At 41.2% G+C, this 16,420-nt stretch overlaps 1 protein-coding gene across 14 annotated transcripts in view; it reads left to right on the plus strand.

Annotated features, from left to right (window-relative positions):
* The window catches only part of EP400 (E1A binding protein p400), a 50,834-nt gene that overhangs the window by 1,944 nt on the left and 32,470 nt on the right, over positions 1-16,420 (plus strand). For 8 of the 14 annotated variants that reach the window (XR_010375322.1, XM_064466468.1, XM_064466469.1 and 5 more), the window contains exons 2-14: positions 67-1,421; positions 3,576-3,686; positions 7,507-7,594; positions 8,017-8,124; positions 8,829-9,208; positions 9,456-9,758; positions 10,496-10,681; positions 12,094-12,234; positions 12,340-12,418; positions 12,702-12,754; positions 13,890-13,947; positions 14,621-14,710; positions 15,911-16,018. Coding sequence is in view for 13 of the 14 variants with exons in the window: in XM_064466468.1 (XP_064322538.1) it covers positions 99-1,421; positions 3,576-3,686; positions 7,507-7,594; positions 8,017-8,124; positions 8,829-9,208; positions 9,456-9,758; positions 10,496-10,681; positions 12,094-12,234; positions 12,340-12,418; positions 12,702-12,754; positions 13,890-13,947; positions 14,621-14,710; positions 15,911-16,018 (3,028 nt within the window). In the remaining variant the exon portion in view is untranslated. The remainder of the gene's footprint in view (positions 1-66; positions 1,422-3,575; positions 3,687-7,506; positions 7,595-8,016; positions 8,125-8,828; positions 9,209-9,455; positions 9,759-10,495; positions 10,682-12,093; positions 12,235-12,339; positions 12,419-12,701; positions 12,755-13,889; positions 13,948-14,620; positions 14,711-15,910; positions 16,019-16,420) is intronic. The other 6 variants (XM_064466475.1, XM_064466479.1, XM_064466480.1 and 3 more) reach the window with 3 other exon arrangements.

The following is a 16,420-nucleotide window of genomic DNA, read 5'->3' on the forward strand; positions in this document are numbered from 1 at the left end:
TAAATATTTTCAGTTACAGAAATATTTTTACTTTCCCTGAATTTCTCTTTTTGTGTATTTCTTTAGAGTATACTGTAAAAAAACCTAGAACAGTGAGAATGCACCATGGTAATGGTCCTCAGAATGCCCAGCGCCAGCTCCAGAGGTCCAGGTCCTTCACGGGCAGTGAGGGAGAAGAGCAGCAGGCAAATTTACCCCAGTCCCCTGCAGCCTCCTTTGCACCTTCTGCAAGTCCATCTGCACCCCAGTCCCCCAGTTACCAAATACAACAGTTTATAATGAGCCGAAGTCCGGTAGCTGGGCAGAATGTGAACATCACGCTGCAAAACGTCGGACCGGTGGCTTCAGGAAACCAGCAGATCACGCTTACCCCGTTGCCAATTCCGAACCCAACGTCACCGAGTTTTCAGTTCAGCCCTCAGCAGAGGCGGTTCGAGCATGGATCCCCCTCGTATATTCAAGTTACGTCGCCGCTGCCTCAACAGGTTCAGTCTCAGAGCCCTACACAGCCTAACCCTGTGCCCGTGCAGACGCTGCCAAGCGTTCGGGCAGGCACTCCAGGCCCCGGCTTGGGTATGTGCAGCCAGAGCCCTACCAGAGGATTTGTAGATGCTAGTGTGCTTGTGAGACAAATCAGCCTGAGTCCTTCCAACGGTGGACACTTCGTGTATCAAGAAGGGCCGGGAATTGCACAAATTGCCCAAGGCGCTGCCGCGCAAGTACAGCTTCCATCTTCTGGGGCGCCTGCAACGGTGAGGGAACGCAGGCTTTCACAGCCTCACTCTCAGTCGGGTGGCACCATTCATCATCTCGGTCCTCAGAGTCCTGTAGCTAGCGGAGCAAATATGCAATCCTTGACTAGCCCAGGCCACATCACGACGACCAGCTTGCCGCCCCAAATCAGCAATATTATCCAGGGGCAACTTATGCAGCAGCAGCAGCAAGTGCTTCAGGGCCAGCAGCTGGGCAGACCCATTGGATATGACAGGACTTCTGGAGGATTGATAGCGGGAGTCGGAGGACCTGGTGCGTTTGGAATGACATCACCGCCTCCTCCCACAAGTCCTTCACGGGCCACTGTACCACAGGGGCTGTCGAGTCTTCCTCTTACTCCTACAGTTAACACGGCAGTGAAAAAACAACCCAAAAAATTGGAGGAGATTCCTCCTGCCAACCAAGAGACTGCTCAGATGAGGAAACAATGTTTGGATCACCACCACAAGCAGATGGAAATTCTTAAGGAAACTTTTAAGGAATGTTTGATTGAACTGTTTTTCCTGCAACATCTTCAAGGGAATATGATGGACTTCTTAGCTTTTAAGAAGAAACATTGTGTTCCACTGCAAGCGTACCTGAGGCAAAATGACTTGGATCTGGAGGAGGAAGAAGAGGAAGAACAATCTGAGGTCATCAATGATGAGGTAAGGCATCTGTTGGTTAACATTTTGGATTAAAATCGTAGATGAAGTTGTGGCACCTGGAGTATTAGAGAATGGGATCGTACCTGAAAAATCATCTTTACTTAAGGAAGTACGGCAATTTTTATTTAAATAGTTGGTCTGAGAGAACGCGGTTCTGCAAGGTAGCATGAATCGACGGGGTGGTTTGAGCGTGCCGTTAGAGGTTGTCTTGAAAAGAGAAGAACAGAGAGGTGAAAGGAGCTTTTGCTGTCCTAGTTAGTCCATAAACCAACACACGAATGAAGGTGCATTTGGTGTGGAAGCTGTTTTAAGCGATCAGAATGAATGTGAATAGGGATCATAGATCAAATTTCACTTACTAGATTTAGGCAAACCAAAAAAGTATAAGCAAGAAGTGTTGTAAGAGATTAACCTTTATTTGACTCGTGCGGCTTCTAACCATAGATGTTACTGAAGTTCATTGTTGCTGTGGCCAACAAAAGATCTGAAGTTATCTAATTTCTCAGAGAGCACATGAATCATAGTGTAATTGGGTCCGTAGCAATGATTCAGGTTGCTTAGGCTGCCTTAGAGCTCCGTGCATGTATTGCTTTCCAAATGATTAAAAACCAGCGCTTGTAGACTGGACAGTAAGAAGTTAACTTTGTTATTTACGCAAGGGTTTAAAATTACTAACTTCAATTCAGTGCTGATTAATGGCAAAGGACTTGAACTAAGCTCGCCCCAGCCAGACGTGCAGCATCCCCCACGCGTTCGTACCTACGCGTGCAGCCCTTGGCCTGCGGCGCCCCCGCAGCTGCGGGGGCCGAGCCCGTCCTGCGCAGCACCCACCGCAAGCCTGCGCGCGGTGCGGCTGATGCCGCTGCGTCGCTCGGCACTCACAAATGCCGTTTAAAATTTGTAAAAATGTGGATAGGAATATAGTGGCCGGTTTGTAAAGAACCAAACCAAACCTGTTAGGTAAAGAAACTCATACTGCTTTGAAATACCGGCTAGAAATGAGCGTCTTCAGTGAAAATTGATGACTGTCTTAGGTGTGAATCACTACTGATCATGTCTGCGGTTGGAATTTGTGGGAAGTTTTAATGTGAAGTTGAATTTGTTCGTGGTTTTGTGGTCTAAACTTCTTGACTAGGAAAATCTATTTTTACCTGTGGATGGTTATTGATAATTTTGGAGGAATTGTTTCTGTATATAGTAACATAAAAGCTAGCCTGGTATTGTAATTTATGGACAACAGATTTTCAGTATTTATTTTTCACCTGGTTTGTATTTTGTCAAACTGTTTAGGTGTCCTTGTTGGCTTGCGTGTTTGTCAGCTGAAATACCAGGTATTTTCAACGCCAGTACGCTCGTTTTGAGAGATCTTTAGCGGGTGTAAATTGTAAAGGTTCACTGAAGTCGGTGGAGCTTTACATCAGCTGAGGCTCTGCCCCCGGGTCTTTCGGGTCGGGAGTTTGCTGTACTTCACTGCCTTCTTGTGATGGATTGTCTTGTGTTCGTGCAAGCCGCTTGTCTGTTTAACTGCCGGAGAATTTTGCAAAGTGCAGCAGCAGAAGTCTTTACGTGTTTCCAAACGATGAACCCTTTTGAAAGATTAAGACATCTTTCGAGTATGTTCTTTCTTTGTATTTTTTCGTCGTCTTCTCTTTTATTTCCCCCTCCCCCCCTATCACTTTCTGCTAAAGCAACTCGCTTCATCCCTCTTGCCTGCAGAGGTTGATCACTTGGGGAGTTCGAGGGGAGAGCGAGTGGTGGCTGTGCTCATTGCTTAAATAAATGTTGGAGCTCTCTTAAGTTCAAACTGTCTGTCATGCTAATTTGTTGTCCGTTAGGCGCAGCAATCATTAAATTTAAAACACACTTTTCTGTTAACTGGATTTAAGAAAAAGGTTTCCAGTGGTGAGAAGTCACTATAAATAGTCAAGGCCATGCTGTGGTCTGCTATTAAAAGTGAGACAGAACTCTTCGAAAACAGCCTGCGTTCAAACCGAGCCGTACCGATGGTTATTTAGTTATAATCCCCTCTTCAGTGAGGTACCATCGGTACAAAGTGAGTGTGTTGAACGGTACAGAGAAAAAAAAAAAGAAGAAAAACTTTTAAAAAGAAAATGATTCTCCCTTCTTTTTTTTTTCCCAAAATATTTCTCTCAGGTAAAGGTTGTGACAGGAAAGGATGGGCAGACTGGTACTCCTGTCGCTATAGCAACCCAGCTTCCTCCAAATGTTTCTGCTGCTTTTTCATCCCAGCAGCAACCATTTCAGGTACTTTTCAATGGTTCTAAAATGTAGTTTCATCCCAGATTTTTTTTCTTCATTCAGATTTGACATTTCTTAGATGAATTAGAATTTTCCCAAGAGCCCATCCCTTATCATCTAAACAAAACAAAACAACCCTTGGCAATCTTCAAATGCATCGGTATTAATGAAGCCTTGAGGAAGTTAAATCTTTGTCTCCAGGTTGCTGGCTTATTTCATTAACTTTCAGCTTGAACGTTTTCACTTTGGTTTGTTTGTCTTTTGTTTCCCTAATGCATTTGGTTCATTTGTGCATTCTGCATAGTGATAATATGGATTCTTTTGTCTGTGGCGTTGTAATTGTGGATTTCTTCTAAATTTCTTTTCTTTTTTTTCCTTATCTGTTAAAGGTTTTGAGTATGGCTACAGAAGGTTTTGGATTTGCCTCCCCTGAAATGTTTTGAACAACAATAATAACGCTCTGACGCTTTTTTTTCCCCTGCTTTCCACTAGCTCTGCGATAAGTGTTGGGAAGAAGAAACTGAAGTGCTTATTTTTATTATATAAATCCTTTTTTATATCTTTTTTTTTTTTTTTGCATGAGGGAATACTGAACAAAGTAAAGAACTAAATGTGATAAACAGTTAAAATTTCTGTGGGTCAGTAATGATGCAACTTTTACATTCAGTCTAGTATGGCTTTATGCAGCTACCTTCAAATCTCTGCTACCCAGACACCATTGCTTGAGGTAATATACCCTAATTCCTCAGCACCTAAAATACTTGCCTTTTAGCTCAGTCACACTTAAATAGCAGGTGTTAGAGGGTGAATTACGCTGCTGTACCCTGGAAGCCATACAGTCTGCACTGCCTTCGTCTAGATTTTGGAAAATGGAGAGTTAAATGAAACGCAAAACGGGTTGTGTTCCCGTGTATAACAACCGGGGTCTTCACCGCGATGCTTTACAGATGAGGTGCATAGTTAAGGGGCTTGCACTGAGAGCTCGTTGTTGTGGCCAATGCTTGCATGGCTTGGAAGTCTCCGTAGGCTTCGTCCAAGCTCTTTAAAATCTGTAATGTTGTATCAGGTCATTTATTACAGTGATCAGGGTAATGACCAAGCTCTAGCTACAGCAATGATGAAGTTCTTTTGAAAGTATTACACCATTTCAGATCTGTTTCGGAGAAACGAGCAGGTACATGCCAAAAATGTACAAAACTCTGTAATTGTGATAATACCTTTTAGCGCAAACTGTTAACAGCAAGTATCATTTCATCAGTCTTTCCCTTTGTAACTGTTTATAGAGAAATAATGTGCCCCGATCAGCAGCATCATTCAAATTTGAGTGCGTAAGTGCAGCACTCAGAATGATTATTGTGGGTGTGCTGCATAATCATGACCTCCGGGGAACTACATTATTTTAATTAAAGTTAGGACAGTTTTAGTCTAATATTAGTGGTATGTGACTGCAATTTATAAAGACAGAACAGCTTTGCTCTTTGAAGCGTCTGGCCTAAATTATGTGGTGATAATGCAGACAGCTGGGAGGCATGCTCTTAAGAAAATGTCACTCAAAAATCCTGAAGTAGAGATGCAGCCTGAAACTGTGAGTATGCAATCATCCAGAGTGAGAGTGCAGGTGAAATAAACGGCGTTTGAAGCAGAGGTTGGAGAGCGTACTTTCTTAAACTGATGTCCCTGAAAGCATTTGATGTGAACGGGACGTAAGCTGAATTTGTTAATTAATCCAGTAGCCTTGTAGAAGGTATGTTTTTGTGACTTATTTTGAAAATTCTATGAACGCCTCAGTGTATGATGCTCTGCCAGACACTGGACTTGAAATGTGCTGCATGTCTGCCTTGTGAGAAGACAAACATCTGAAAACTTGATCTATATCGAGTGTGATGCGACAGTGAACCATGACCGTTAGGGATGAACATGCGTCAGAGATTCTTAAAGCCAAAATTCGCATCTTAAGGCTATAGCTGTATTGCTAGAGCGGCCACAAATGCCCTCACGGCAGCAAAGAGATTAAATGTCATTAATTCACAGCTATTGATAGAATCCGAGTGGCGTGAGATATATTCAGCTCAAAAAGGAGTGTTTGAAACCCAGTTGCTTTAGGTGACGTTGGCTATGTTTATTAATACAGTTCGATGAAGTGACGGCTATGGTTTATTTCAATATAGACTGGCGTTTACTTCCTTAGGCTTAATTTACATTGACAGAATTTCTGTGAAAAATCAGAGAAGAAAAGACCTGTGAGTAAACTAGAAGATTCTTTTGGGAAGTTGCTGTCTTTGCTCTGTTGTCATAATAAATTTTCACAACGTTTGCAAACCCTTACCGTACTTTGATATGGCAGAGGCTCTCACCAACAGCAAATTACACTTAGAGAACTTGAATGTTAAATTAGCTCGTTTTCCAGGACATAGAAGCGCACATAAATTCTGTCGTTGTATTTTCTGATAGAATCTCTTAAGCCCTTTCTTTAGACCCCTGTTTTACTCATAATAAGTTTCATAGTAAAATATTGGGTATAGCATGGCTAAATATTGAGAAGAACTTGAAAACACTTGGAAACTCACTGAAAAGAACTGGGCTTGCACAGACGCTGGCAGACATTAACTACTTACCGGTAGTGCTGAGGGCCCAGAGGGCATGGAAATCCTCATGTACCCAAACCTGCTTGTTTCAGTAATCCTGCGTGAGTCTGCCAACCGAGTTTGATGCTGAAAGGAATATCTAGGTTATAGTCTCTGCCATCATTGCCAATATTAATTGTAGTAATTTTTAAATAAGGGTTTCATGCACTGTGTAATGCTACTGAAGCTAAACTCCAACCTGCTGAATCAAACCCCTGTGATTTCTTTTGCATCTCAATATCAATAGTGCTCTTCCAGGGTTGCTAATTCATAGTTGTGTGACGTTATCAGACCAAATGTCTAGTACATTCTGATGAACTCTGGTGTCACATTAGCCGTATGGCAATATTGTGCTTCTCCTCGTGGTGTTCCTTTGCAGTACTCATTTTGCCAGCTGTGCAAACAACTACAAGTCTAGCATCCAGAAAACTGGAATTGGAACTTGTGTAACTTGGCTGAGATTCTTTTATTCCGAGTCTTGGCAGCTTTTCCTGAAGGATTTCAAGGCTCACTTTAATGGACCTTTATCCTGAGAGCAGCAGTGGTAGAGCCTCGAGTAAGCTTAAACTGTCTTCAGGATGAGAGTTCGTGTGTGTGTTACTAATGCTTCACCCAGAGCGAAAAGGATTCGCTTCCACACACATATTGACTCTCATGTCTTACTCTTGTGCCTTGCTGGTTATGATACAGTTTATGCACAAATTTTCTCTCCTCATTTAATTTCCCTTCTAATGAAGTCATAATGTTTAATTTTTGCCATGTGAGCTTTTTATTGCAGCTATATACTATATAAATATGTCACTTTGATTTCATTGCAGCATTTTGTGAATGATGAAGGGTAATGCATTAATGAAAATTTCCATTACCAAAAAAAAAAAATACTGGGCAAGTTTATTTTTCACATATCCCATTTTCCTGGGTTTGGTATCACTTTTTAAAAAACATAGACGTGTGTTATATATAACCAACTTCATCAGTATAGCTACTGTTTTAAAATTTAAACTCAGCGAAGGGTATCTGTCCATTATGGACATCTGCAGCTTTATAGCAGATATCAAATGAGCCTTATTTGCTGCATCGTAAAACTGTTCTCAAGGATTATTTGTTCTGGACCGGCCTCTTTAGATCCGTTTGTAAGTTATATCTTGATGTCAGACTACCTACAGATTGAACTTTTGTGATTTGTTTTCTTTTTCCAATAGCAAACGCATACAGGGACTCCAGTACCAGCGACTGTGAACACCATAGAAATTGAAGCTTTTAAGAGACAGCAGGCACTTGCACCAGCAGGTATGTTCTGCAGACAGATTTTCACCTTGGTTCTTTGGTTTTTTTTTTTCCAAACAGTTAATGGAGCCCGCTGTTCTGTAACTCTTGAAATACAGTTTTGCCTCACCTTGGGAGTTGCCAGATCCTTAGGACTATCTATTGTGAATGGTGCTGTGTGAAGCACGTGCTCTGCTCACAATAGATAGGACTGGATTTGGCAGGCATGGAGACATCGCTAGGTTGATTGTTCTGGCTAAGAAGATTGGAGATGGCCAACTTGGACTTAGAGGGACTCTGCCTTTGGAGCATGTTCTTCATAAATGCTACACATGTTTAGCAGTCGTAGCTTTCTGAGCTGATGTTGGAATCATGTGTAGTAGTTTGCTTTGTAAATTGAACCCATTCCATTATACCGTGCCATAAATGGAATTTGAATATCACAGATTCGTCTAAGAGACCACGAATTGAAGTGGGCCGTCATGGGATGGTTTTTCAGCACCCGGGTGTGGCTTCAGGAGTTCCTCTTCAACAGCTAATGCCAACGGCACAAGGTACTGTGTCACCACATGCCAATTGCACATTAATTTAACAAGGAGATGTTAGTGATGGGACTAGAAACTTGGGCTTCCGGCCTTCCAAGATCCTAGTCCCACCACGCACTTCTCCATGTAAATTAATACTTGGTATGCAATGCCTGGTTTGTTTAAGGAGCTGAGTGACGGGCTCCAAAGGTGCATGTGGGCATGGAAATACGTCACAGGTGCTGATGCAAAATGGTTAATCTGAGAATTCTGGAACCGAGCCAATGACTTATGAAAAGGAAACCTCCTAATTTGCAACATCACGACAAATTTTTATCCCGTAGTCATGCCAAGCTTTAGAATATGTGTTAGAGTGATTGTGTTCAGAACGAAGTATAATATAGGCTTGATGCTGTCACTTTAGGTTAAATTCCATTAGCTCACCAGTCCTTTTTTATTTAAAGTATAAGAAATGCAGAAGACATATAACGACATGGGTTTTTTTCATAGTTGCTGTGCTCCAAATTTTAGTTGCAATCCCGTGCATGAAATACTTTGTCATTTATTGTAACGGTGATTTATTTTGTGATTGTGATGTGGTATTTTCAAGTGATGGTGTCTTGTGGCAAAGTAAGTAACAAATTAGTCTATTTGCGGTTGATTTCCTCTTTGTGTCGGTAAAGAGCATGGGACGTTTTAATTTCATCTATGTTGTGTTTCCTCTCACTTTGTAGGTGGAATGCCTCCCACTCCTCAAACTGTGCAGCTGACTGGGCAGAAACAGAGCCAACAACAGTATGACCCATCTAAAGGTCCTCCCGTGCAGAACGCAGCAAGTCTGCACACCCCTCCGCCGCAGCTGCCGGGGAGGCTGCAACCTGCAAATGTCCCCATGACGTCTCTCCCAGCTGCGCTGCAGCTTTCACAGCAGCAGCCGCAGGTAGTGGAGTCTCCAGCTCAGCCTCAGATTCAGGTGAAGATCCAGCCTCAAAGCGTACCCCTGACTTCTGCTCCACTCCCAGCACCGATTCAACAGCAGGTGCCACCAGCAATCCACGTGCAAGGACAGACACCGAACCAAGTGTCGCAGCCACAAGCTGCAATACAGCAACAGGTATGTGAACTTTGTTGGGGTGAAAATACGCTTGTTTCGACGCCCAGTAAAATCCAAGAACCTTATCTTCCTGAAAATACATGAAATACGTTAATGTTTTTTAATTCCACTGGACACTGAAATCCTTTCCTTACAAAAATGCAGGTGTTTGTTTTTTATTAAATTAAGGTCAGCATTATCTTCTGCTGTAGTGTAGACAAGCATCAAATCCTAAACTCATCCACTATCAAATGTGTTTCTTGGGCAGACTGTGACTCTGACACGACCATCTGCAGATCCTGCTCAGACTTCTCAGCGTCTTACGGCAAATACCCTACCGCCTACCTCATCCGTTGTGCCAGCAGCTCTCTCAGGCACAACACCGCCTTCCACATATCCAGTACAAACAAACAGGACCTCTCCAGCAACCAACAAGTCCCTGTCTCCTATTGCATCAAAACCCCCAGGCTTAGCAGTAGCAGCAGCACCTAAAACACAAAGTCCGGCTCAGAATGCAGCAGTATTACCACAGGACAACTCTCAAGACAAGCTTGCTGAGCAAGTAAAGCTGGTAAGATTTTTTGGGTTTCCCCAAAACTTATGGACAGTTACGACGCAAATAACCATGAACACGAGCGATGTGTTTGAGTTGTGAAAATGGGCTGTTTTGTGGAGGAGCGGGGTGTTTGGTGGCGTTTCTTTTTTAGTCTGCTTTACGTAGTGAGTTTTGCATTTATGGGCATTCAGAGGGGTTGGAGAAGGCGTGCTGGCATTCGTACTGCTGTTGCGTTCTTTTTCTTTCTATATATTAATGGTATCTACTCATTCGGGATAACTGCAGCCTTATTTATTTTTATAGCTAACTGGAGATGTTGCTTTGCTTATTTGACAGGACCGTCATAGAGAACTTGTGGGGTTATATTTATTTTCTTTGGATAAACACATCTGCAATTTCAATTTATGAAAAAAAAGAAGAGGGTTATTTGATTGCAGTTCACATGTGTCTTGTAACTTGTTTTTTGTGCTGCCCAGCGAACCTTTTTCATCCCGTTATTTAGCAAAGTACCTCTTGGAATACAGGCTGAAGTGTTGTGATTCTCTTTACGCATAAGTTGAATTTAGTCCAGTCAATTTTTCATGGACGCGGTGTTCAGGCTTGATTTTTGTAATGCATGTGTTACACTGTTATTCAGCCTTTTTTGCTGTCAATTATTTTGTTGGAGTGGGAGCAATTGCTGTTTTTCTATTTGGCTACTGGTTTAGGTGCATTCTGCAGCTTCATTGTAACTCTGTGTACTTCTTTTTAAGGAAAATCAAATCCATCAGCGAATCGCAGAACTGAGGAAGGAAGGTTTATGGTCCCTGAGGCGACTGCCTAAACTCCAAGAGGCTCCAAGGCCAAAATCTCACTGGGATTATTTGCTGGAAGAAATGCAGTGGATGGCAACTGATTTTGCCCAAGAGAGAAAGTGGAAGATGGCAACTGCTAAGAAGGTACTTGAGAAAGACTGTTTTGATTCAGAACAATTAGCATTGCTATCGATGAGCGGGGTAGCAAAGCTACTTAAACGTTCTTTTTCTACAGATAGAAGTGATGGGAATATAAGGCACTGATTTTTAACTTAACTGAGAAGCCATGTTGTCAGCTTCGGATATTCCAGCATGTGAAACTGACTAGAGAATCGTGGATGCAAATAATAGTTTTGGATTTTGTGGATTTTATTCTCCTGGAAATCAAATTGCTTGTTTTGGGGACCCAGTCAATATGTCGACTGGGTCGTATTTTAAAAGTACGGCTCTCGTGCCTGTCTCATTAATCAGTTATTCCCTCTCAGTGATGAGTAAATACAGAATTTTGTAAATGACTTCCATTGGATGTGGTTGTCTGTCTAATTCTTCTCTCTTAGTCTCAGAAAAAGATGAAGGAGAAACCATGGAGTTCTAAGGACAGCAGGGGAAACATGGTAGAGAACTGTTTCCGTAGGGGAAGAGAGCAGCACAGTGGGAATAATTAAGTCAGTGATGGAATGAGAATTGGAGAGGTGTGAGATAACATGTAAAATCTGTTTATTTACAATAAGCAAGGGTTTTCTATGGATTCTAGCAATGTAGTGCCGCCTTCTGATATATTTATGACCAGTTTGGGGTAATGAAGAGAGCAACGGAAGGTCATTAGTTTAAATTGCCATGTTGCTTTCTATTGTATATTCTGAAGTGATGGAAACTCAGAACTCTCTTCCTTATGAGCAAAGTATTGAAAGAAGTGTATCATTTTGTAAAATGAAGGTCTGCATTTTGACTATAATTTAAATCTGGATTTGAAGCACTTACTCCATTTGTGGCCAGTGGTGGGTTTCTAAGAACAGGGGAAACAGGAAGGGTAAATATGAAATGATCCTTCCCCTGGCAGTATGCTGCAAACTTCTGGAAGTGCATGTTTTTAGGGACCTTCTGAGCTAAAGGTTGCAATCAAGTCAGTCTTTAACAGCCATTGACTAACCTTTCACTCATGTATGTACACTCTTTTTTTTGAGCTCATTTTCCCTTTGGCCTCTGACATTTTGTGGTGTCGCTTCTATGACTTCATATGTGCTGTCTGAAAAAGAGTTTTCTTTTGTGTGTTTGCTGCTAATTTCAGTAGATTTTTTTTCCTAATTGTTTGACTGAGAGTAGTGAATTAAGTTTCCTACTTGCTTGCTTAGTTGTAGTTCTTGTATTTTCTTTTTTCCTTCGAGTTCCATATCTGTTGTTTTACTGGTACTGTAAGAATTAGAAATATTGGAGGTGAGTGCTATGTGTGTAAAGTTATGGCCAACATCTGGCTGCTGATAACCACTGTAATCTTAAGGAACACAATGGTGTGTATTTTGAGGTAACCTAAATCAATATCTCTCATGGTATTTTAGATGGTAAGAACTGTGGCTCGTTATCATGAAGAAAAGAAACTTAATGAAGAGCGAGCGAAAAGGGAAGAACAAAACAAACTAAGGCGAATTGCTGCATCAATTGCTAGAGAAATAGAATACTTCTGGTCTAACATTGAACAGGTAAAACATTGATGCACTAATACTTGTGCAAGTCAGACTTTTTTTCATCTTCAGTAATTTATTTATAAAATTTAAGTGCTTTATGAGGCTTGATTTACATTTCAGGTTGTTGAAATAAAGCTGCAAATTGAATTTCAAGAGAAACGGAAAAAAGCTTTGAATTTAAAGAGGATTTCAAGGAAAGGTAATTGGATTCCATTTCTTAAGAAATCCAGTATAAATTCTGATGTTATTGCTTTACGTAATTTCCTTCAGTGGGGTTTAATCTTGTTGGTGATAGAATGGTGAGATGCTAATAATAGGTTGTGAACAGTTCTTAACTATGAGCTACAGCGTTTTTTTAATGCTCTTGGGCTAGATTTTGTTAGTATTTCTTGTGGTTTATGTCAAATGCATTTAAAAGTTGATGTAAGGAACACAAAATTGTGAAGTGACCGATGCATACATCAAGTATAATAATCTTCCAGGTAAGGATTCAAAACCTGTAGAAGACCTTTTATTGGAAAAAGAAGGTGACATGGTAAGTCTTTCTGTTTCTTAAAAACCCATCAAATTTATTTAAATATGACTACCTGTATGAGAAAGTTCTGATAAATGAGAAATGTTTTTCTTAAGTACATGGGGACGAAAAGCACATTTCTGCGTAGTTACTGATGATTGAACATATTGTCATAAGCACAAATATCATTTTTTCTGGTTGTGAACCACAACTTTTAACGGCGAAGTGGATGCGGTTGATAAGTGTCTTGTAAAGGAAGGATTCATACTTACCTCAGAGGCTTTGAATCAGTATTTCTAAGATTGCAAGACCAAAAAAAAGTACGACTTAATTGCCAGAGTTTGTTTTGGGCAAGTTTCATCTGCTGTAACCAGGGGTAAACTCTGTGGGGCATGAAGGCATGTTTTCAGCTGTTCAGCTGTGATCTATATGCTGAGAGGTGTAGGTATGTTACAGAATGGATCAAACTGAATGAAACTTAAATATCTTTTTCCCTAGATGAAATGTGCGCTAGGACTCCTTCGCTACACCTGTGCAATTGGGAAAAAAAAGAGTGAGGGATTGTGGCGAGGCCCTGAGCCATCTGGCGTGGCACAGCTGATGCCCATTGCTGAACTCCCCTTTCACTGGGCAGAATGCCTGCATCTGAATTTCCTGTTAGGAGCAAGCTTTAGCACGTGTTAGCAGCCAAACTGTGGCCTAGCACTGTTTGCAAGTGTTAATTTGCATGGGCTAAACTGCTGCAGACTAGGCTGGGCAGCTGAGAGTGAACCATTGTAGGCCTGTCCCATATCCCTTTGTTATTGACTAGTGGCAGTTTAGTCCTTCATTCCAACCTGGGTAAAAGTTTTGTGCCTCAATAACATTTTTTAAGGGGAAGAGTGTATTGTGGCTCTGTGCCACAGCTGGACCCGAGTAATGTGAACCACAAACACCTGAAGTGGCACGCCACCTTCAATACAGAAGCACAGTATCTGTTTTTGCGTGACCAGGGAAGGGCTGGTGTTAGTGGTAATAGGTGTTAATAGGTGTTAAGTGTCTATTAGCCAGTGCTGCTGTGACTGCAAGGCACTTGTTGCTTTCTTTAAACAACAAAAAAAAACCCTCCCAAACTTTGTTTTCTGTGATTTTACATCTTGTAATTATTTAATGCTAGGGTGGTTTATCATCTGGAAGGAAGAGGAAGGCAAGCACATCTTTGACTGATGAGGAAGGTAAGTCGCTTTTCAAAATTGTGCCTCTGTAGCGTAGGACATAAGTTTTATATTAAAACCCTGAAACCACAGGTTTTCAGTCTGTTACTGTGTGGCCGCAGTGTTTTTCACAAACAAAATACCTACCCTCATCCATTTCTTAGAGAGATTAGATAGTCAGACAGAAAATATTCCTTAAAAGAGCTGCAGTGAAAATTTGAAAATAAAATTTCCCCTGAAAACATGCTGCCGTCATTGTTGTTGGATTTTAATTCTTTCTGTCCTCATTCCTTTGTTTCTCAAACCTTACTAGTAGTCTTAAAATTCTTTTGAGGATTGCAGACTGAATAACCTGTCTACTTCAGTTCCTTTCTTGTGATGACATCTGCGTCATGTTTCTCACGAAGAAAATCCCCAGTTTAAGGCTACAGAATAACCTGTCTCTGGTGGCCATTGTCAACCAACGCTTCAGAGTTCAAGACTGCCTTATGTGCCAAGTGCTTCTCTCTTTCACTTATCTGTTGAGTTCTATGTGTAGTTCGTCTCAGATGTTCTTGTTTTCCATGTTTCATTCTTTTTGAATCCTGCTAACTTAGAATATTCTACAGTAGTACCCTTCAGAGGCATGTAATTACAAACTTCCTAAATTATTGTGTAATTTGAATGCAAAGGTTAGCATTTGTTTTTATTGTAGTTGAAGATGAAGAAGAAACAATTGAAGAACAAGAAGCTAAAGAAGGAAACATAAACCATCAAACTGAGTTGTCTAATCTAGCCAAAGAAGGTAGGTGTGTAGCGTGATTCCTCTCTGTGGTGGGCTCTGAAACAACCGGTAGAAACACACAGTGGTCATTGTATTTGTAAATAGGGTTATAGAGGAGGAGGAGAATCCATTCAGATGTTCAGTCATGTAATCTGTATTTTTTTTCTTCTGTTTGGGAAGTGGTAGTTGTTAGTTTATGGGATGACGATGGGCGGTCCGTGTACTTACCTAGTACACGGTAGCCTGAGGTAAAGAATTTCTCTGCTGAGGCACTGCATTTCTTTAAAACCTCACACCAAAAGACTCTCAACTGAAGTTCTAGGAATGCATGATAAATACTTAAAACCAGAAGTGTATCACATTGAACATGGACATTTTATCATCAACTGTCTTGAGTATCTCAGAAGGGTTTTGTGACCCACCTGATAAGTCTGAAAGGGCCCTGAAGTGCTGATCTGGGGTGGGGTATAAATACGTGAAGATAAGGGGCTTTTAGGGACAATGCTCAGGCTAGCAGGTCTCTTTCCTTAGCAACATAACAATAACTGCTATGCCGAGCTTGATGCATGTGGAGTATCCCGTAGGGATCACTTCACTTATCATGGTAAAAACCTTGCTGATTTTTAGAGGCAAGCTTCCCACTAAGCTAAACCCGCCTGGTAATTAATACGCAGTTCCCAAATCCATTTGATCTGTTGGCAGCTTAGTGGCTGCAGCCAGCTGGCCAGTTGGAGGGATTATAACTCTTGGCCAGTCAGCCAAGCTCTTAATGGGGATGTCTTGTGTCGATTGGCCACCACCAGCATGCACGTTCCTGCTTTGACACATCAGACAAGGGACCATGGAGATACTGTTTAGTGGGGTTGAGGTACAGCTCAGTTTTGAAACTGAAGTCTTGAATTGTCTTTCAACCACTAGGCTGGATTTGATGCCCCAACCTCCCCAGGCAGTGGTTTACTCTCAGTTTGTACGGGGCGTTTGTAATATAGTACAAAGCAAGCTGGGTGAGCAAACTGCTTGGTGTAAAGCCAAGTGTTCTCTGTAATTGAGGTCATTAAATAAGTATTGCCATCATCCACCTAATAATTACCTCTCCAATTAAATTCCGATTAGAGATCTGGCTTTATACAATTGTGAAGAACATAATGAGATTAAAAACAAGGGTATTGATCGTGACAAGTTTTGATATTTTTAAACTTAACGTCCTTTAATGACCTTCAGCTGAATTGCCTCTGGAAGATTTACTGAAGATGTATGAAGGTGCCTTTGCAGAAAATTTTCACTGGCCCCAGCCGAAGCCTGACAGTGAAGAGGACAGCAGTGAGGAAGGTAAATTACTTTTTGTTCAGAGGAAGTTGTACTGACTTACAATGTGAAATAAATTCATTGGCTCTATGGGTCTCTGTTAAAAGGCATTTTATAAAAAAAGATATTGAAAACAAATATTGAGTGAATCACATCTAAATTGTTTCTTATTTTTTAAGTGAAGAAGAACGTTGTATACAAGAATGAATGGAAAGTACAGTGGCTTTTTTGCTAAGCATTTGGAATGATCATTAGAAAAATGAGATTTATTCCTGTTATTACTAAATATTTTTGGATAATGGTCTGTGAAGAATTTATTCCCTTTTTTCATTTCTCAGTTTATGAAAAGAGGGTAGCATTTGCCTGTGTTAAAGTCAAGATGTGTGAGATTCTCAGGAGCACTAGCGAGCCATAGAAGAGCCTCTC

This window comes from Phalacrocorax carbo, chromosome 15 (assembly GCF_963921805.1).
Source record: "Phalacrocorax carbo chromosome 15, bPhaCar2.1, whole genome shotgun sequence".
Classification (NCBI taxonomy): domain Eukaryota; kingdom Metazoa; phylum Chordata; class Aves; order Suliformes; family Phalacrocoracidae; genus Phalacrocorax; species Phalacrocorax carbo.